The sequence below is a fragment of the Balearica regulorum genome, chromosome 10 (assembly GCF_011004875.1).
Source record: "Balearica regulorum gibbericeps isolate bBalReg1 chromosome 10, bBalReg1.pri, whole genome shotgun sequence".
Classification (NCBI taxonomy): domain Eukaryota; kingdom Metazoa; phylum Chordata; class Aves; order Gruiformes; family Gruidae; genus Balearica; species Balearica regulorum.
Window position 1 is genome coordinate 4,294,254 of NC_046193.1, and position 22,244 is coordinate 4,316,497.

The following is a 22,244-nucleotide window of genomic DNA, read 5'->3' on the forward strand; positions in this document are numbered from 1 at the left end:
AGCGGATCGACAGCTTTACACCCTGACACATACAATAATTACAAATTGGTAAATGTTTATATGTACTGTAAATCTCTTCCTGTAGATGCTTCGATCTTCCCAAGAATATTTCCTCCGTCACTCTTGTTTATGCTAAGAATGTGTTTGATAAACTGAAATGTCATGTTTTGACAGGCAGATTTAAAGAACTATATTTGGGTATTACATGAAGGGAATCCGGTGGGTTTAAAGCCTTCAGGGTCTTTTCAGCTGGACTAGTTCCTGCTCTTGTTGATAGCATTTCATGTTAATATTTATTTTCACTTAAGCAGAATATTTGAGGCAACTGATAATTGTTAATAACCAGACAAATGAAAGCTACTACGTGGCAAATTTTTGTTGAGACTGTCCTAAATGTAATGCTTTGGAGAACTGTTAAAAGGGGATGTTTTGTGGGAAAGATTTTAACGTATCTACAGCATATGTTTTTATAGAAAGCTTCATTTTTCACCTAATGCAGACATTAAACCTTTTTCTGATGCTCAGGAATAACAATAGTAATACTACAATGGTATTTGTGAAAATAAGCATTGATTTATGTTAGAATGTGTTTTGTGTACATATCTTTATGTGTGTGTATATATATATATAAATTTATTAGATTATTTTATTCTGTTCTCTACTGTGTGCCATCATTCTTGCTTTGAGTTGCTCTCTGCAGAGTCTGTAGTACAAAAAAACTTGGGGGAGGGGTGCAAGTGTTAATGCCACACAACAATTGGTAATATGTATTTTGAGTATATTGTATTTATGATAATTACTGGCTGGTTACATGAACTGACTTGCTGGCTAATGAAGTCAAGGCAAAAATTCTCTCGTCTGAGGTAGGTGCATTATCTCTATAGGGATAACATATCTCAAAGAACTTCGGTTACTGTACCAACAAGCAGCTGTTGTTCTAATTGTAGAAACTAATGGAGTTTTACTGATTAACAATAGCCGAGTGACTCTTGTCACTAACTGTGCACTGTTACCTTCTATCTGATCCACAGTCAAGATGAAATAACCACAGCAGTAAATGACTGACACAAGCTGAATACCTTGTCTGAAAACGTTTTTAGTCACGCTTTTAAAAAAGTAAATGCTTTTCAGCATTGAGCTGATTTTCATGAACTAAATGTTCTTCATTGAGTCTTATGATTTATTTTTTTTAATTAATCGAGGTCTTAGAAAAAAAACTACACAGCTTCAGAGCTAAGTCATTAACTAAATTCAGATGCTTTTATTTATATTATGCTTAAAATATGCTGTCTGGACAAGCTGGATAATGTAAACTGTACAAAAGCAAGCTGGGTCAGACTTGATAATCAACTTTTCTGTGGTATCTCAAGTCCGAGTTGCTTTATGCAATTCTGAACCCTTTTACTAAGCCATCAACAAGGCCTAGGACATCTTGCAGCATGTTCTATACAGAAAAATATCTACTAAAAAAAATAAAATCTATCTATAAAAATCTACGTATGAAAAGATCTGTAAAGTAAATTGCTTCTGTTGTGATGGAAGAAAACACAAATTTTGCTTAATTTCTGTCCTAAAAATGCCTTTCCTCTGGTCTACTTCATTCAGATTATTGAAAAATTGGCTTACAATTATTCCTTCCCAAATTGTTGATTCTTCATGCTGTTCTGTAATATGGCATCTTTTTTCTTGTCATATTTTTTTTGTCTCTGTACTGTCCTTGACTGCTTAGTATCTCTTCTGCTAGATTAGATATATCTTCTGATTTCCCCACAGTGCCTTATATTAAGTTTATCATCAAGAAGTGTTTAATTATATGTGACTACAAAGGTAGGGTAGGAGGTTCAAAATACAATGTAGTGAAAACTAGTATGTCAGTAAACTTGTGGAAGATGAACAGAACTACTGAGCTGTACTGGTTTACTGCAGGTTTCCACTGAAAGAAATGCCCAGGTGCAATGTTAATGCTCTCCTGCAAAAAACAAATCAGTTAGTCCTGGACTTGGAACTGTGCAGATAACTATGCAGAGGATGGCTCTACATCTTAGTATTAAGGCAGTGTATTTTAAAAGTTAAATAAAATAACAAATAAGGCCCTAAAGTTTTAATCTAGAAAAAAGTGGGGTTATTTAAACTTAAAAAGGCAAAGAGAAAACCAGACCTAATTCAGATTCTTCAGTTTAAGTGGATAGTCAATAATATCTGATACAGGAGTAAATGATGGGGAATGTGCTGTCCCTGAGTAGCGGATGGCAAGTTTGTTCGGTGTATCTTCTTACTCTGATGACTAGGTCCGGAAGACTTGTTTCCAGGAGGACAGGCTTTTGTGAGCCATGCAACATGCAGACAGTCAGTTCCAGATGATGCATCTGACTGGATTGCACCAAAGCTGATCTGTTAGCAGCAGGAGCATTTGTGGTTTCTGGTCTCCTTTCTAGCCTCTTGTCCACAGCCCACTGTCATCTTAAGGTTTGCCAGTGTCTGTGTCCAAGAGGGCAGCATCAATAGGTGAAGGTCATTTTGGAACCTAGGGGTAGTGCAGGATGTCCAGTGGGGAAATGCAAAGTCTCTGAAGGCAGAGCGAGCGAGCCTGCGAGTCTTTTCAGCTCTTCTGGGGAAGTGTATTCTAATTTCCAATATGCCTATTTACTAGAGAAACAAACATGGAATGAAGCGCCTTGGTGCTTTTGCTTGTAGAAACATTGGTTTGTAAATGTGCGTACATCATTGGTCAGGAGTATAGTTTCTTATAAACCAGTGGAAATCTGTTGCCTTGACAATTTTAAAGAGAAATAATGGAGAGAAGATTCATTTCTTCCCCAGCAAGGGAAAAAGTAAAGAAAAAACATCTGCAACTTGTGTGTTCGCTAAGTGTTTATTATGTACCCCTTCCTGTTCTTTCTGAGATTTCATTTTCATTTAATTGTATTTTTCCTCACATTTTAAAAATAAACCTCTAGTACGTATTTAATTTATTCCCAATCTGCTGTAATTAAGTTGCAGATAAACATATGGTTACCGTATGACCGAGCGATGTTGAAAGGAAATGCTTTGTAAGAGACACAATAGCCTGTGTACTTGGGCCTGGGTAATGCTGGTTTAGCTCTTCTGTAGACATACAGCCTAGATCCAAGTATGAAAATACAAATATTACGGTAAATTAATAGTCACATAGCAAATAATGACAAACTGAATCTTGTACTGTGGAATCATGGTTCAATCAAGTGTGAAAAATAATGTTGTGGAAATGTGAAAGAAGGAAAATAAATGGCAATGGAAATAGAGTAGGGGCCAAAAAAGAGAAGCTGTAATCAGCTGAAGGTTAAAAAGGAAAAGAAAAAAAAAAAAGCAAGCAAAGAAAGTTCATTGGCAATTTGCTAATGCTACACAGGTTTTAAGGTGGCAATGAGTGAGACTTCCTCCCAGTTGGTTCGAGGTACTAGTGTAGAGCATTGATTTAACCTTAAGAGGTAGTTGTAAGATTGAATCTTCGCAAAGTGATCTATAACTCTTGAGTTACAGATCTGGTCTGCTAAAAACACAAGTCTGAAACTAGGTGGATGCAGAGTGGTTTTCATTCGAGTAACCAGCTGTACTTACACTACTGGAGGAAACCAGGCATAGCCTGAGCTCGTAAGGAAATCTTGGTAAACATTTTCTGCAAAGATTTCCCCTGTTTAGAGTGACATTCATACTGTTACTCCTCAAGTCTGTCCCCAAAATTCTCCTTTCCTCTACCAAAAAGGAAATATGCATGTTGGTAGTATCGCTTGTGGGTTTAGTTTTAAAAGGAGGGGGCTGTGCAGTGTGTAAGACGTAATGTAAGTGCCACATAGACAAAGCTACTTTTACATTGTGCACTTCTTTTTGTAAACTTGTTCTTGGTTCTAATCACGCTTGCAGTTTTGTGTAATTTGCATAACACAGATCACCAGCAGGACTGTTTTTACGAGAGCAAAATGTTTACTCAGATGGGAAGATGGAAGATGTGTTTATTCTGGGACATAATTACGAGTGGTGAAGTTTCATAAATCCATTTTGCAAATCCAGTCTTTTTATGCTGTGTAATTTAGTTGAAGGGGAAAAGTGCATTATCTTTTCTTGGTTTCAGTTCCTTTAATTGCAGAAAATGAGAAACTTCATGGTAACTTTTGAGATCCTTTATGCTTTGAACTTTCAACGTGCCATTCTTTGGATATGTGAAGATACTACAATTCTAGCCCTTTCAAACCATTTTAGGCAGTTTTCAGTGTAGACATTAAAAAAATATAGCTGCTCTTTTATAATTCCATAATTTATATTTTATTGTTTAAAAACAAGTTTTGTCAAACTACTTCTACTGCAGTAGTAGATAAAACAGCTTATTTTCATAGCTGTAATTTATTACATATCCCAGTTGCTTCAAATTGATATTTATGCTTATCTGAAGAGTATGCTGCCATCTTCCTAAGCATATGATGATGATCATCTGATGAAAGCTGACGTCTGATGTGCTAATAAAGTTTGTAGTTTTATGCTTTAACTGAAATTTAGCTAAACATGCTTTCTGTTTCCTGAAAAATTTGTCATATTTTGCTCTAATTTAAATCATTGACCTTAGGTTACAACATTGTTGTCTTTCAGGCACAGACCAAAGTGTCTTTGTCTTCACAAAGCTGTATGAAGTGGTGATGCTGAAGCTAACGGTCCACCCCACTTGAGCATCTTGCCATTAGAACATTGTTGGGTTGGACACCAACCTTCAGTTGGTGCTGAAGCTTCAGCAATAGATGTTTCCTAGTGTGGCTTTTGGGTTTAGTCCTGAAATAAAATAGATCTAGTCAAGTAGGGCTGAGTTGATGCTAAGTTTCCTCATGTTTCTATGTCTGTTATTCAAGTCTGAATCTCATTATGACCAAATGGCCAACCGGAAAATATTATTTAAGCACATACAGCCCTCCCCAAAACATCAGTGTTGTTAATCCAACAGACACTGGACTCAGCCATACGTTTTCTTTAAACTACAGAAGTGAATAGATTTTCTACAGTATTATTAGTTTTTAAAACATCTTTAACATGTTAAGTATGACTATATCTCTGCATGAGAAGAGACAATAAATGGAGACTTGTGGAATCACTGTAAAACTATACTAGAGTGCAGAAGGTGGAGTTAATCGGGTCGGTTTTGTGCAGTGCTAGCTACTGTTTGAGAAATACACAAGTATTTTGTGTTATGGTAAGTGTTTCTAATGTTCCATATTTTTTAGTATAGAGGGAAGTTAGAGATTTTTTACTTGAACCTAGGTATTCAAATTACAGAATTGTAGAATGCTACCTCAGCAATGATGTATTGTATTTCTTACTCTAATTGCACAATTTTGTGACACTTGGGGACATAGTTTAGTGGTGGACTCGGCAGTGTTAGGTTTACAGTTGGACTCGATCTTAAAGGACTTTTCCAACCTAAATGACTCTAGTAAGATCTGTCACAAACTCATGTGATGCACAGAGACAGATCAAGAAGTGGGACGCTGATTCCTAAAGTACGTTATTATGAGATACTACCATAACTGAGATGCCCATAAATTTCCTTGCTCTAGAAACTAAATTTTTTTAAAAAATTGTTTTTTAGTGAGATCCCAGTTCTGCATTGCTCCAAGTTAGGGAATAGCCACAGCATTGCTCTAAATATCAGTAGACAATAATGGTGTAACTCTTGATAAATAATTTCTAAATGTTCCTCTATTGCAGTAGTGGAATTCATTTTAAAAAAAGAAGTTAGAAAAATAGTTTAAAACTGAATCATAGATGTACATACAGTAAATGGCTGTACAAGGGAAAACCAGCAGATTGAGGACATGTCCCACTGGCTCATTACATACTTTAAAGCAAAAGTCCATGTGTTAATATTGAAGTGGAACGTAATCAATACACTACATACCAAATACAGTTTTTAGATAATACAGAATTTGTTTCCACAGAAAGATACCAAGGAGAATATGAAATGGCATGTAAAGAATACTTTCTTTTTCAATCAAAAAATATGTGGCATGGGATAAATTGTTTTTTCCTTCAAAAAGTAAAACCTTAAGCCTTACAAGTACCCCAGTAGCTCCAAAAGACCTTTGTTTCCAGTATTAAGCTGCTGAAGAAACAAAGATTTAAACATGTCATCCTGTACAATAAACATACTGAGATCCTGAGGTGCATCACATGAAAGTAAATTCTAAGTAACGCTCTCAAAGTTAGTGTTCTATATTCATTGGTTTTTTGACTTTATGAGTCTATATTTTACCTGTGCAACTGATGCTTCTGAAAAATAAGAGGAAATTCATTCAGTTTACATTTGCATCAGCTTACATATACAAGAACAAATCTTGGTAGGCCAAGCTAGTCAATTCAACAATAATTTATTAATTTGTGTTGGTGTTGGGTAGTTATTTAATGGGCTGGTGTTTGTTTATTTGGCCACATTTAAAGCAGTGGAGAGTGCTGGGTTTGCCCATAGTTGACATTGTGTTTGTAAGACTGGAATCATTTAAGTAAGTGTGACAGTCATACTGCTGGGTCTCTGTGTGAAAAACTAAACATTTGTATCTGTCCTATTTGTCTTTCTGTTGGCTACTAAACAAATCCCTGAGGAGACATAGTATAGATTTGGTGATTATGCTCATGCATTTAAATTATAATTACCATGCTCCTTTAAATGAAATTGAGGTGAAATCTAATCTAACATGTCGCACATTAAAATGAAAAAGTCTTTCTGTAGGAATTTTGCCTTTGTGAATCATTTGTTTTTCTGACTCGGTAATTCCAGTTCATCAGACTGCAAATCGTTTACTGAATGTTATGATACGGCGCTTTCAAAGTCAAATTTTGGACCTTTCAGCTTTGAGCATAATGTTTAATGAACATAGTGTTTACAGTATTCTATTAAAAATACTCCAACACTGCCATTGTGCAGCAAACACGTCTACATAAAGAGCATCAACTTCAGTATATGACAAACTTACAGCATCTGCAGGCAACGAGTTTCTCTTCTCCTTGCATATTCTGAAGATTCCAGACTTTTCCTATTGATTTTCAACTCAAAAGAAGTCTCAAAAAAAATGCAAGTTTGAGACAAAATCTTCTGAAAACCATGGTTTTCTTACATGTCTTCATCTGCCTAGATTACAGGTTTTTCTTTCATCCTCGCATTCAGATTTTCAGTGTGCATCAATTTATACAGTGCTGCTCTTGCCCAGTCAAAGCAGTGGAGAGGAAGAAAAGAAGGAAAAATAGGATGCACTTCTTTTTAGATACGGTATTACTCATTTCTCAGTTACACTGTACTGGCAGACTGTTGTTTCTGTTTAAGTCTGAGAGGTGCATTGTTGGTACCAGAAAAGTTAAATTTCTTGGAGAAATTTTTCATTGACATAGGGTTTGCCACTGTGCTTTGCAAATATGGACGGGAAAGTATAAATCCTTGTTATATTTTTATACTGGAGACAGCTGTCTTACAGGATAAAATATTTCAGTTAATTGAAATGCATTAACAAATTGTAGTGCAATATCTACAAATGAAACTCATTCAAGCAACTTAAATGACATTTCTAGAAAGATAATTGATTGAAAATCGATATGTGACATTCATCTTATGACAGATTACCATAGCTCGTGACTTGAGGATAAGAGTTATTGGTGAAGCACCAAATATTTTAACAATGTGCATTAAAGACAGATAAATTGTCAGACCAGATCTCATAAATGGCACTGTAGTTATCTGGGCTAGCAGAAGGCTTAGTAAAAGTAAAAGTAGAAATACAAACTAATTTCCAAAAATGTAATTGCTGCACTTTCATTTTGTAGCCTGGTGATTACTGGTTTTTACTATCTGTAGGACTTGATCATGGTAATAGTAAACTTATTCCTTTTGTCCTCAGTTATCTCTGTTAGATTACTGTAATTTAAAAATCAGACTGCAGCTAAAAGCAGAGAATGAGGCTGTTGGAGAACACAGCCACTCTGAGTTCAGACTAGCTCTTGAGGAGCGTGAGGGGCAGAGCATTGGGGTGGCTTCCACTTGATGGCTCCTTAAGGGACACGGACCTACATTTCTGCAGTGGGTAGCTGGCTGGTGCACTGGGTGTGACTGTTTCATGCTTCTGGAATTTAATCATGTCGTTGTTGGTATTCTACAGTATCTAGAATTTTCATCATTTTTGCAAATAATTTGTATTTGGATTCCTGAAGTTAGTTGATATTGTTATTTAAGGCCTTGATGCTACCACCGTGTATGTGACTTCAGTGGATGATAACGTGGCCTTAGCTGAGCAAAACATCCATATAAACCACCCCGATTCAGAGCCTAAATGGAGCATATTTGGTAAATTTAGAAGTGGCTTACACCTATGGAGGGACTCACAGTAGCATGACTTGCTTAGCATTCTTTATATACAGTCCTTCTTACAGAATGCCAAGTTCAGAATTAGTAGTAAGTGTGACCTGTTGTTACATCTAAGAGCAGAGTAGCCTATTTGCTTGGTAAGTGGGTTAGAAGTGAATTTGTCTGCTTTAGTACAGCTTCTGCCTTGCCAGTTCTGCTTTGCATTCTTAGTCATGATGCTTAAGCTGAATAACTATAAACATTTTCCTTAGAAGAGTTTTAGGTTGCAGAAAATTGCAATGCAATTTTAAACAGCTGAAAAATAATGTATTTTGTTTAAAAATAGATACTCCAAGTTTATTCACTGGGATGGCTCTGTGTGTGTATCTGTAAAATCTGTCATGGGAGAAAGGGAAGACTCTGTACTCAATCCTGAAGGTCGTCCCTGTGTGATTTGAGACTATTTCTGGTTTAGACAAAGTTCCCATAAGATTCCCTGCTTGGACTCCTGAAGGAGCTGGAAAAATTATTTCCGCCCAGAAGTAATAATAGCATAGGCTTTTGGTTTTGATCATAAACTGACATTTAAAAGTCATCTGAGGAAAGATACTTCATGATTAAAGTCAGTTTTTGCTTACTGCAGTTGCAGCTGATCTTTCCCATCTGGTATCGCGGTACTTGATGTGATATCTTTCAGTTGCCCGGTGTCCGGTTTACGAGGCCGCATAGGAGTTACTGACCTTCCCGAGGGACCTTTCAGTGGCTCGGGTTGTTCTGTTACCCTGGTTATTGCTCGGCTTTTCTTTTCCCTGGAGAAAACTTAGAAAATTGACAGTTGCACAGCGGAGAATATGAGGTGATAAGCCAGTACCCACAAAGTGTGTTTGGAATTGTAGTTCTGTCAGGACTGTTGCAGCTTGTGCAAGCTGTGTGCCTGGGTTTTCGTTTACATGCCGGATCCCCTCGTTTTACATGTGGGATACAGGCATTACAGTTTATATGTGGAATATGAAAGGCAGATCACGGAACTGCATTTCCTGGGTTTTATTCCCTAAATTGTCAGTGTTTAACATTGTTCACTTAACCCTGGATGTGGTAGTTTTGCTTCCTGCCGCACGATCGCTCTAAGGAGTCAGCCTTAGGTGAGATGGGCAGCCATACGTCTTACGTCGGTCTGGGCCAGGTACTGCTTCGTGCCCTGTTATGACTTCAAGTTCAGCATGTTAATATGCCTGAAGACAGGTGTAGGTATTTGCGTTTTGGGTTTTTGTGTGTTTTGTGGATTGCGAAGATATGATCTTTCCCACTAAGAAGCTGGATTTTATCCCAAATCCTGTGAATTTCACTTCAGATCAGATTCTCACAGCATTCAGAGGGATTGTCAAAACCCTGGCATTTATTGAAGGCACAGAGTATCCACTTCCTGTGTGCAGAACTCACCAATGCAGTCTCTCCCAGGTACAAGGAAGCTTTTTAGACAACAGAAAACTATACACTTTGAGATTTCCTTGAGATACCCCTGGTTTTTGTATGATGTAAAATACCACCCACTAGTTGGGGGTAAATGCGTTGATTATGGCAGGTACACAGGAACTCCCAAACAAGCCATGGGTGTATTTTACAGTGATTTGAAAATTGGAACTGTTATCTAGCTCCTCTGATCTCTTTTCTCTTGTGCTTCCCAAAGGTCTTGGTATGGGCGGATGAAGATAAAACATGACTCAGTGTTTAGCTATGGTGTACTGGGATCTCTTGTAAATGAGGAACTTGAGAGTTGAATTCACCAGACAAAAAGTAATCCTAAATTTCTAGTATTTGCAACCTGGAGCTAAAGAGGTTGCTAGATTCTCTGAGACCTGTGATACCAGGCAAATGAAGGCTCATAATGAATATCAAAGGTATGGGTTATTGAGAAGGAAAGCCTGAAAAACTGGCTTTATTTTGTCGTCAGAGGAGCATAATTCCACAGGGAGTAAAGCTGAAAAAGATCACCGTTCTGCTAGGCGAGCGTCCCTAGATAAGCCAGGTTTTCACGCTGTAACTACTGTGAGCTTTGTTGCCCCTCCTGTGTCTTTGTTCCCAGGATACATTGTGGCCTTTATCCCCATGGTAAATACAGTACTAGAGACTCTGTAGAAATTAAAACTGGCAAATTCCATCTGTTTTATGTCATTTGGCATTCTGCACAAACCCCCTTCAGTTTGTCATAAATTCCTAAATCAGAGCAAGGTCACATCTGGTAGCAATTTCAGTCTGCCAGATGAGGCGTAATCCTATAAAACCGAACTCATTTTCTCCAGTGCTTTTCAAAGACAAGCTCTCCCGCTCCTTTTCCGTAAGACATACCACTTGCCCTGTGAGCGCTGTAGAATCATTTAGGCTGACAGTTTTCACACTTTATAAACTGCAATTTTTGGAACACAGCTTTGTATCCAGTACATAAGACAGTACAAGCAAGTAACATTGTTGAAGTCTTCACAGTAACAGGCTGCGTCTAGTTCTGTTTTCTTCTGCAATAGCATGTCCCTGCGGGATGCAGTAATTGTGTTCTTTCTCAGTATTTTGATGCTCATACTCTGAGTAACCTGTCACCTTACACACTGCATAACTTCTAAAGGATCCATACATAGCTACTATTCTGCTTTTCTTTTGCACGCTTTTAAAAGAGTTATAGAAAAAGTTATGAGTCTTTAGGTAATTCAAGGTATACATATTGAAGGCTCTATAATACGAGATGCACTAACAAAGTAATGAAACAATGATCAATCTTTGTACACTGCAGTAATTGAAAATAGCTCTAATTCCCAGTAACATGGAAGTTGAATAGTAGTCAATAGTTTTATATATTTTATCGTTTTCCATCGTCCCATTGTATTTTGCTAATAGTGGTTATTTTGGTATCTCGTTGCCTTTATTGCTTTATGCCTTCAAAGCGCTGCATGGAACTTGGTGATCCAGTTTGTCAAAAGGAATATCAAAACTGAGTGTACTAGTAAGGTTATTTACATCATGGGAGGTATGTATTATAATGTGTTATTAAATGAAATTAACAGAACTTAGTTTAAAAGTATTCTTTCAAGGTATCATAGGTCTTGCACAAAGACCTCTAAGGCCTGTGGTACCACAAGCATGTGGTACTCATTTTTCCTCTGAGGTGACCAAATTTAAGTATCTCTTGATACCACATGAATGATACTAAAAAAAACCCCAAAATCCCAAACCATCAAAACTTTTTTTTTTAAAAAAAAAAGGTCAAAATTTTAAGCAGTTAGTATTGTTACATTAAACTACTAGAAATACGAGCTAATAAAATCTGTTGCAACTGGGAAACGCTAGCTAGGAACCATCTTGTCTACTGTGATTTTTTTGTGACCTAATTTATATCCTTTTGAACCTGTTTATTCACAGGCCAAGTATCCGGACGTCGTGACCCTTCCAGAAGGACTGCTGGGAGATTATATAATTCTAAGGAACCCCAAACTTTCTGGGTAAGCCAATAAATAAATTTATTGATTTATGCAGATAAAGAATTGTGAAATGCATAGTGACATCTGTAGATAATTGGTCAGCTTGAACATTGTCACTCTTTGCTCTGTGTAACACCTCTAAACACAGAGATAGATGATGCGTGTTACATTTTAGGGCTAAAATTAAAAACATGAGGAGAAAAAACCAAGAATATGTGTACAGCTCATGTCCATGTGGCCTTGTTAGAAAGTCAATCAATCATGCTGCTACTGTTGTATACCCACTCTTTTAAAAATGGCTCTAGAAAGGCTTTTCATTTGCATTTTAGGAAAAAAAAAAATCTACTACTCTCTTGGTTTTGGAAGCTCATGCTGGCATGAAGAGACTAAATTCAAAGTTTAGGAATGTGGGATGCATCCTCCCTCTCACACACCAGAAAACACATCAGGTTCAGCTGGATTTGTTCCAGCGAGGGGGTTTTTCCTGCCTTACATGGCCAGAGCGATGGGCAGAACAGATGCTGAGGCCAACACCCCTCTTCTTGTGGCAGGGTGGGCCACTGGCAGCTGCTCCCTGTGAGGTGAAGCAAAGCAGTGTTTTCCACCCCGGGCCTGACTGCCCAGCTTATCTCTTCTCGCAGGCAAGGCCAGCGTGGCAGCCTGTCATCACAGCTCACGCTTTCTGCTCTGGTAGGAGGCGTGATGATCACAAATCACCGCAGCAAAGCATGGTTCTTTGGTCTTCGAGCCATTAAGGAATGGAAAGAAAATTGCAGTTACCATGCTACTGAAAGTGAGCGTAGCTATGTTTTTTCCCTTGTTTTAGAAGGCAATCAGATGGAGGAGAGGACCATTGCACAGCCATTTATTATTACTCTGCTGGAGCTGTTTGGGCTCCCTGCTAGAAGTGTTCTGGCAGCTTTGGGTTTTTACACTGAGTAAAATAATCCTTGAAGGTGCATGTAAGACAATATAATTATCAGTGTCAGGGCCAAGAAAATTAACTATTTTATGAAGGGATCAGATCATTCCCTTCTCCTATTACATCTTTGCTATAACATGCATTAATTTATACGGAAACAACTGGAAATAAAGCATAGCTCCCTCATATTTGTTGAACCATAATAGATAGTGCTGTTGCAGTTTAGCCAGATCTGCCATTTAAAACTAAATGCTTTCACTCTGGGTTGGTGAAATGAATTGTTGTTAGCCCATCACAGTTAGTTACAGAATCAGCTGCTTTATTTTACAATTTCTCTTCATGTTGACAGGTGCCAAGTTCCATTACACATTCCCTCTCACCCACATCATGAAATACAAGAATTTAAAATCATTTCAGTGGGTTGGTAGAGAACACACTTGCATATTAATGTGTTTGCAAAAAAAAATCCCAGAACAAGCTGTGCACAAATTCTCAAAGGATTTTTAACAATGAAGTGACAAAAGGCTGACAAATCATAGTTAAAGGAAACTTTTACAGTCATGGCTGGTCAAACAACACTGAGAAAGGGAGCTTCCTCCTGGCCCTGACTGGTTGTTGTGCCCATCAGCCTGTTCACTCAGTATGGTGTAGTCATCTTGGCCCGCTGTGAAAGCTGGAAATAGTAATTAGCCTTGCAAAAAACACTCTTGAAGGAGTAATGATGGGTAAGATTTTGTTTCTTTTTAAACTAAAAGCAAACAAATGCAGGAATCTAGGCCTTGGATAGATTTCTCCCTGGGCGTTACTCTAAAAAGGCCACAAGCACTATCAGGGTGGACCTTATTCCAAACCCAGAACATCACCGTGTACGCAAACACTTTCCCTCTGTTTTCACCCTGTGCCTAAGCACAATACCTGACCACAGGGTGCAGATACTATGTAACTGGGCAGGTGGGGAATGCTGTCTCTGTTTTCTTTTGTATCTTACTTTTTTTAACCACTGTTCCACAGAAACTTACCATTTACCAGAATCTAAGACAAGAACCAGGGGGAAAAAAATCCTTGAGATTGAAAATTTGAATGTACATGGAAACAAAGTAATAACTTCCTTGTCAGTAACTACCAGTTTTTCTTCCTCAAAATATAAGTGTTTCTGGTTCCCAGATACGGGCAAGTTGCAGTGCCTGAGGTGAATTTTGTTTCAGAGCACAAGGAGTGTAAACCCCCTGAATTCTGTACTTTGTTTTGACGAACCCTTAAAGACAGGTGCCTAGTTAACACTTCACTAACTTTTCTGTGCACATGATACAGGTTTGCATTAACGATTGTTTGGAAGATACACATAGATGAAGAAGGGAGAACTACGCCTGTTCTAGACCTTCTGACTAAAGTGCCGGAGCAAGGTAATGTCATTCACTTCAGACACAGTTTCTGAGCTTTCAGGTAGAACACCTGTCCCCTTTTTTGGCCTAAATCTCCTTAGATAAAACAGAAATCCATCTTGCTGAGCCCAACCAGGCAAACAACTCCCAGTTAGCAAGCAGCCAAGCTTCACCTCCTGTGTAATTTAGAACAGCTTGCTTACAAACCAAGTACATCTTTCCTCTTCTAGACAGCAGATAACCCGTTTTATCCAAAACGGCAATTGCTGATAGCTACTTTCAGTAATAGTGCAACTGTTACAAAACTCATCCTAGTGTTGTATTTTTCTTGCAGTCTTGCAGCAGAAGATGGCAACTATTGAAACTGCGCCCGCCCGCTTCCGAAGCATGCTGCTTCTGTTTGGGATCGAGACAGCTATCGAGAATCTGATCAAAGTAGTTGGCTTGGAAAAATGAATTCCAGCATTACTTACAACAGGTAGCAATTTCAAAAGTAGTTTTAATTAAGATATTGTGTTACACAGTCTATAATTTTATTGAATATAAACATTAAGTTATTTTCCATTTAGAAACCATACTCATAAAACATGCTATCTGTACAATTATGGCACGTTATATATAAATTGTCATGACATGAAAATAAATACAGCCATTTAAATACAAAAATGCCAAATAAAATAGTTACATGTACAGAGTGATTTCATTATAAATTTATCTTTCTGAATCATTAATGTACCAGAGTGGTTTATCTTCTTAACATTTTCTAGATACCTGGAAAGTGTTAAAAGATCATGCACTGTCAAAATCAAGTCCATAAAAATCCATTTCATTTCACAGCTCTGTAAAAGTACAGTGATTTTAAAATGACAAGAGAACAGTAAGAGACTCCTAGAACAAAGAATTAAATAGCTTTCTCATTAAATTAGGGTTGAAGTAGACAATTTGAAGATTTCAAAGATATACTATGCTAAAAAAAAAGAAAAAAAAAAAGGTAAGTGTATGAAGTCACTGTTTTCCACAATGTAAGTGTTGAGTAGAGACAGCATTAAACTAGCCAAGGACCATTACACTTCCATAATGAGAGATGGACAAGTTAATGACTGCTCACTGCAGTACTTCGTTTTGATTTCCTACTTCTGGGGGAAAATTCCAGTAGGTAACACATTATGAAAGCATCACATATTTCATACATTCATCCCTGAAGAAACAAAACCGATTAGACAGATGTCTTGTCATCTTCATTTGCTTCCATCGGATGTACCATTAGCTCATTTGTGAACTCTCGGCACATGTCAAGAGTTCCTGCCCTGCACCAGCCATCCCGAGCAAAGCTATACACTTGTGAGTCGCGTACTTCTCAGGGAGTAACAGTTGTTCCTGGAAGTCAAGGGGCTGAAAACACGAACTGTGGCCTCTCAAGCAATACTAAGACTTCCTTTTCAGGTCCACAGCTCTCTAACCATGCAAGCAGTACAACCGCCTGCTCTGCTTATAAGTTATAACAAAATATTACATAGCAATAGTGAAATAGGTGGAGAAATCAAGAACTAAAGCAACAGTACAATAGTGTAATTTTAATAATCTGCTATTTGATTGCTGAAATAGTCTCCTACTGTTCTGATAGGTCAGGAATAACTGACAGACCAGTTTGTTTTCTGTCAGAATCTACAGCTGAGCAATGCCAGAGATTAAGTTTAGATTAACTCAGTAATAAGATTATCTTGTTAGCTATAAGGCAAACTAATTTCAAGTTTGGAATCCAGTAGACAGGCAAAATTCATTGCTACTTTACCCACTGACATGTTACTGGTTTAGCTGGTTTTGTGTAACCTCTATTTAATCTTTAGCTCCTTCTTGCATGAAAATGAAACTGTTTGATCAGCACAGACACTTCTATTTGCATATGAAGTGTGTGTAAAATTACAGCATAAAACCCCAAAAACTAACAGTTGGAGGATTTCTGGATTTAAAAATAGCACTCTCCCCTCCCAGGTTTGCTTTGGAGAGAAGGGGTTATCACTGCTGTCAACTATCAGCCTACTGCAGTGCTGTAGTACCCCATTTCAGCGAGAGCAGCCCATGCCCCTGTCTATACCAGAAAGGCACGCCAGCACCTGGGGGTGGAATACAACAAGTTGCTCTATTGCTCTCAGTGGTGTTACTCCACATTTCATATCCCTTCCTTGAGTCGTGCCAGTATACAGGGCTTTCTGGGTTTGCTTTTTGAATTTCAGGTAAAATGGAACAATTCAAATGTTACATTGAGATTACAATATAAATCTATGTTTTGTAAATGTTAGCCTACATTATTTTGAAAAACATTACCAGGAACCACATGCTGTATCCAGGTAATAGCAGTTCACTGTAGCTTGAATAGCATCTCTCTGCACATTTTGGGGTGCATAATCCCCAAGTGTATGGGAAAAGCAGCTGTAGATTTTATCATACTACCCTCAGTTTTGAATCTATCCTGGCTCCAACTTAGGATCTTCCTTCAGGATGGCTTTTACTGCACCATCTTCACAAGACGTCACCTGCACATACCAATGTTTACAAAGTCAAGCCATTATGAAATTGCGGGAGTGGTGATGTGAGCTGAGCTCCAGTACTCATGATGAGAAGATGACCCCCCCTCTGCAGCTTCAGAGGACATCAGATACTGTCACCTTTCCTCTGTGTCACTTACTTAAAGAGAACAAGCCAGAAAGCAGCTGGTTGTGCTACGCGGTATGTGGGATATCAGTGAAATAATGCCAACATTTGACACACTCTGAAAGACCTGAAATAATCTGTAAAACTCAGACTATATTATTCTTATAGCTCAATTTAAATTAGGTAAGAGCGAGCTGTGGTTTCACCTTCAATAGCAGCATATAATGTATAGAAAATAAAAGACCAGTATGTCAGATGAGTTAAGCTCAGCTATCACAAAATTCAGAGACGCTTACCTTTAACCCTTTTCACTTAGTTTCAGAAGCTTTAGGCAGATACGAGGTGATGGCAAAACTTCTGGAGGCAGTCTGGTGTTCTTAATCTCATGCATTAGTACTTAAAAGTGTTCTGCAGTTATGTGGTAGTTCCCTAGATCAGTAACACTTGAGCAGCCACTGTGGTTGTATTTTCAGTGGACTTAATGCTAAAGTTTTATATTAGGTTTTGTCAGAGCATTCCCTCTTCCTAGTAGGTGTGAGTGAGACTCAAAGCACAAGCTCCAAGGCAATTCTCTTGTTAGTAATTAGGCTTTCTACGTTAATGCAATACCTCAGGAAACCTTTCGTTTTGTGCTCTTTCAATTCTAAGGAAGCAGACTTTTACTATTAATTTGATCTGTCCTCTAGTTCCAAGGTATGGCACATTATCCGTTCTGTCACATTAAATACATTCATTAAGGTTATATAGCAAATGTGTGTTTTAGTGCTATTCCATGTCTTTGAAAAGGCATACCAATTAGAAATCATTTCTTAAAGCAAAAACATTCACAGCTGAAAAATGCACTGAACACAATAGGGGAAAAAAAATCACCATAATTGTATTCCATTAATCTTTTGCTTTCTACTGTGTTCAAATAAAAATAACCTTAAGGAAACATTTACACTTTATGGAGAACTAATGTGCAGTCTTCATTCTCCTTGAATAGACTGGACATAACTGGGTCATCTTTGGCCTGTACATTCTTCAAATAGTAGTTTACTATCTTGCCATCAAGTTTGTACTGATGAGGAATGCTTTCGTATGGTTTTAGATCAAGGTCCAGGACAGACACAGAGAAAGTGAATCTTGATTTGGAGGTTAGTACCACAGGTCTCTGCTCAGAGCTGGAAAACAAAACCGTATTGCACATCAGAGTCACCACAGCCAAAGTTTTTCATTTGTGTATCCTGAGTCCCTTGCAGAAGTGACTCTAACGTTTATCTTGGAACTTTACTGGGAGCCTGAGAAAATAAACTTCAGCTAATTTTGGAAACCATAGCTCCAGCTTAACCAGTCTTAAAAGGAACTTGCTGGTGCCTCTTTCAGTCCTTTTCCTTTCAGCTTCCACACAGCTTAAGTCAAAACATTACTCAATTACTGTGTCTTTGCATATAGTAACTCTAATCTCTTTCTAGGTAGCATGCATAGCACTAGCCTTAGTAAGCCTGCAGAAAGAATCACTGCTGCTCCAACTTAGGTTCAAGGTAATACAAATTTAGTGTCAGAACTCGTGTCCAAGCATACTGAAGGATGGAGGACTTACTACTAAGTCACCACTGCACAAGTCATCTCCATCATGAACATTTTATCCAAGAACTGCAAGGCAAATGCAGAAAACAATATTCTCTAAAAATAACAAGGCTTTAGTAAAGCAAATTCCCCCACGTAAAAGCAGACTATCATTGCTGACACAAGTCAAAACAGGTAATATTGTGGCAAAGCCTCCTGCCTTACGGTGAAAGATGTCAACTCTTGATTATTGCCTTGGCTTTAATGAAGAATCCTTTTTTTCTAATTAGGCAGTTAAAGGCAACTTGCCTTCAAAAACTCACATGAGGACAACAAGGCAAAACAATTGTTCCTAGTTAAACCCACATATATCTACTGTGAACAATCAATTCAAATTTCAAGAAGGGAATAAATATAAAACCTTAAATATTTTTATCAACTTAAAACTCATCAAAAACAGACTTCTGTCCTAAATGTCTTAAGTAGAACTCTACCTTACTAATATGCTCACAGCCAAATATTTGGACACTCTCCCAAAAACCCCACTTTTTCTAACGGTTACTTGAATTGACTGAACTGTACAAACGCATCTTCTATTTCTAAACGAGGAGTCAATCACAAACAGTTCTCTTACCATTCATCTTGTAGACAGGGTGAAAGGGCAATCATGATGGAGCAGTCTTTAGCCGTCATCGCTATTCTGTACTGCTGCACCTATGCAACATAAAAATAATGTAAGTTTTCTCTGATACTTGTATTTGCCTTTAGCAAAGCATACTGTTCTTTATAAAAGGCATCAGTATCCTCAGTATATTAGGATGTTGGTATTTTAAGAGCTGGAAAGTATCTCTGTAGCAGATAGTTAGCAGGAGCAAGTGGTTTTTACAGCATCCTATATAAGAATCACGTTTATTTCCTACAGCTACTTTTCTTGAAGGCCAAAGCAGCACCAGTTCATGCAAATGCTGCTTCTGTCTAAAAAGGAAATACCCAGCTTTGCTTTTCTGTTAAGAACTGGTTTGAAACGTGTTTGTTTTTAACCGCTTCTGCTGTCAAGATACACCCTGGCACAATGAAGAACTTTAACCGCAGAGACCTCTGACAAGCCAGCAGTGATGCTAGCAGGCTATCCCTCCAGTCCCTTAGGCACTCACTAAAACTGACAGATTAACAAACCTTCAACAACACGTGCAGGAAAAGTACCTTTGTTAATGCAAATGCTACTGTCCCATCATCTTCAGTTGAAAGATCTAGCAGCTTCTCATAAAATGCTTCATTGTAAGGTCCATCTATCTGTAATGTACTTCTAAATAAATTTTAAAAGAAGATTTACAGACAGCCAAGATGATTTACTCATTTCCAGTGAGCTCTTTCTTCAGCAGTCCAGATACTCAGCAAAAAACAGTAACACCGACAAACATGGCAACAGGTTAACACTCAGAGATCAAACACCATGACCAGTCCCTATCACTCTCACATCACTTAAAATACGCTGTTTAGGGTTTGTTGTTTTTTTAATGATGAATCATTCTTAATGCACTGCCACCTGTGTATCACTACAAGAACAGTATTTTTTGCAAAAATGGGTAAATTTAAAAATTTGTAAGTTTGCAGGAGCTCCCAGAAGACTTGCTGAAAAAATTGGGGGTATACAGTCATCTGACAAGGCCCTGCTCTGCCCCCAGCTTCACAACACACACTAACACACACAGGGATGGTTTATTTGGCTCCTTCCCTCCCCTGTTAAATACCTGCACTCCTGCTGAAAAGCTGAGCCCATAAAAGCGGGGTTTACAGCACACAAACACCACACCGATGAAACACTGTTTTCAAATTGTTTGTTTAATGTATAAATCTACAAAGCAAGCCACGCGGCAAGTGATTTCAGCAGAACTTAAGGCCAAGCCATTGCCGATAACCCTTCAACGGGAGTCCAAAGAACTGCAGGAGCAGCAGCAGTAACTTGCAAGTGAAGCTGGAGTGCCCTCGTGTGAGCAATGGCAGAGTTACAGGCAAGTTACAGCCCGAGAGTGCAACCAGCATCCAAGTCAAGGCTGTTTTTTTTTTTTTTTACAGTGATTATTATTGCAAATAGCAATACAGATGTAGCAGTTTGCAATGCCCAGTATTTTTTCACCAGGCAAGAAATACCATAAGATATTCTTGTGCCTCAACTACGATCTGGCCACCTGTGGCGTGGGTTGCAGTCTGGCATTTGGAGCTCCTCTCATCACACAAGGGCAGGCCATGACCCACTCACACCTCCTGTAAGGTCTTGCCACCACAGGTTGGGCTGCTGCTGAATTTTTAAGGGGCAAGTTGTAGGTAGGGGCCAATACCCACTTGAGAATGACTGTAGGAACATCATCGTTACTGCAGCCATAGTTCTAGCGCTGCAGGTACTGAAGGATGGAGAAACCAACCATCTCTTTTACTGTATCTTTCCTCACATAGACAACCTCTACCACTAAGGAACAGAGCATTTCTCTCTTACCTTCCCATACTCATTACTTAACAATTCAGGTCAAAACAACTGATATCAAAACTTCTAACAATAAAACTCATCTTTTATGTTACCTGGCATTTCAAGTTAGAGATTCAGAATATGCAATACTATGAAGGAGGGTTGTATACAACATAACTAGAGAGAACAAAATGGTTGTGTCTGCATGCAGCCAATCTTGACTGCATACCTACTTCATCAGAATGGAAAAGAAAAGCCAGCACATCTTACCTCTCTTCAGGAAATTCCTCTAAGTACTGTTCAACTCTACTGTACAAAGGATAGAGTCCTTCAATATCCAGCATGTCAAGCATCTGAGCCTGAAGGGTTTTATAAAGGAGACAACCCCTCGGTAAGCCAGAGCTTTCCAATTTATGTTTACCTAGAAGAAAATGTATTTTCAAATAAGGCAGACGTGAGCGTCAGCTTTGCTTCATTTTGCCATTACGCGTGCTTGTTCACAAAGCAAATCCAAATACTCTTTAGACAAATCACAGGGGGAAAAGAAACCTAACTAAACACTTAAGTTTGCATACACTAATGTGGCAGGTGCATGTATTTACCTGCACCTTTAAACAGCACATATTTGACTGCAGAATAAAACATCTGGTATACAACTCTACAAATTACTCAAAAAACCCCCAAACCCCCACGCACTTCCATTGCAATCTACTTGTTTGAGTCTACAAGAAACATTTTTCATATGAGTTTGAAGCCACCACAAATTCACTTTCAACAATATGAACTATTGGCAGGCAGAAGGTAATTCAGCATTTCAGATAGTATAAACAGATTTGTATTTGCTATCATTTGTCAGATTACTCTTTCTCCACACAATACGACAAAACCAATCAGCAACAAAAAACCCCATCCATCTCAAAAGCAAAGTAAGAAACATGCTGTCTGTATTAATTAGGATAACCAGCAGTATCTTGAATAATTACAGCTTTACAAAAGTTACAAACTGAGGAATTAACTTGGTTTACAGTTTTCCAACTCTCAACTTCCCATTTCTTTTCCCTCCAGTGTTCATACCTTTTTCTTTACCAGGAGTGTAGTAGTAGAAGAGAAAATGAGCTAGAGCCTAGCTGGCGAGGGCTGACAGGAGGAGCAGGGAAAGGCAAGAAATGGGTGTCACATAACAAACCAACCAAAGCAGCCAGACTTCATCACGTACAACGTAAATATTCCACACTCATTTAAAGTGCCTACGATGGTTATCAGCTCAAACGGGTATTTTCTTCCCTTTTCCTCTACCACCTTCTGAATGTATTTTTATCCCTGTCGCTAGGTGTAGTGCTAACAGTGCTCACTACAAGGTCATACTAAAAACAATTCTCTAGCAGTTATGCAGCTCAGAACTCATTTTTAAAATGTCACTAAAACTCCACTGTTTCTGTGCTCACCTCGATATCAAACAGCA

General features: G+C 38.2%; 2 protein-coding genes across 6 annotated transcripts in view; one reads left to right on the top strand and one right to left on the bottom strand.

The window, feature by feature from the left end:
* The window catches only part of CENPP (centromere protein P), a 149,828-nt gene extending 130,162 nt beyond the window's left edge, over window positions 1-19,666 (top strand). The window contains exons 7-10 of one of the 2 annotated variants that reach the window (XM_075762798.1): window positions 11,756-11,835; window positions 14,048-14,139; window positions 14,453-14,596; window positions 19,241-19,666. In XM_075762798.1, coding sequence (XP_075618913.1) covers window positions 11,756-11,835; window positions 14,048-14,139; window positions 14,453-14,574 — 294 coding nt within the window. In that variant the 3' untranslated portion in view covers window positions 14,575-14,596; window positions 19,241-19,666. Of the gene's footprint in view, window positions 1-11,755; window positions 11,836-14,047; window positions 14,140-14,452; window positions 14,829-19,240 lie in introns of those variants that run through there. The other variant, XM_075762797.1, reaches the window with a different exon arrangement.
* IPPK (inositol-pentakisphosphate 2-kinase) overlaps window positions 14,598-22,244 on the bottom strand; it is a 33,456-nt gene continuing 25,809 nt past the window's right edge. For all 4 annotated transcript variants that reach the window (XM_075762793.1, XM_075762794.1, XM_075762795.1 and 1 more), the window contains 4 exons: window positions 21,053-21,203; window positions 19,522-19,624; window positions 18,953-19,032; window positions 14,598-17,933 (listed from right to left, as the gene is read on the bottom strand). In XM_075762793.1, the coding sequence (XP_075618908.1) occupies window positions 17,708-17,933; window positions 18,953-19,032; window positions 19,522-19,624; window positions 21,053-21,203 (560 nt within the window). In that variant the 3' untranslated portion in view covers window positions 14,598-17,707. The remainder of the gene's footprint in view (window positions 17,934-18,952; window positions 19,033-19,521; window positions 19,625-21,052; window positions 21,204-22,244) is intronic.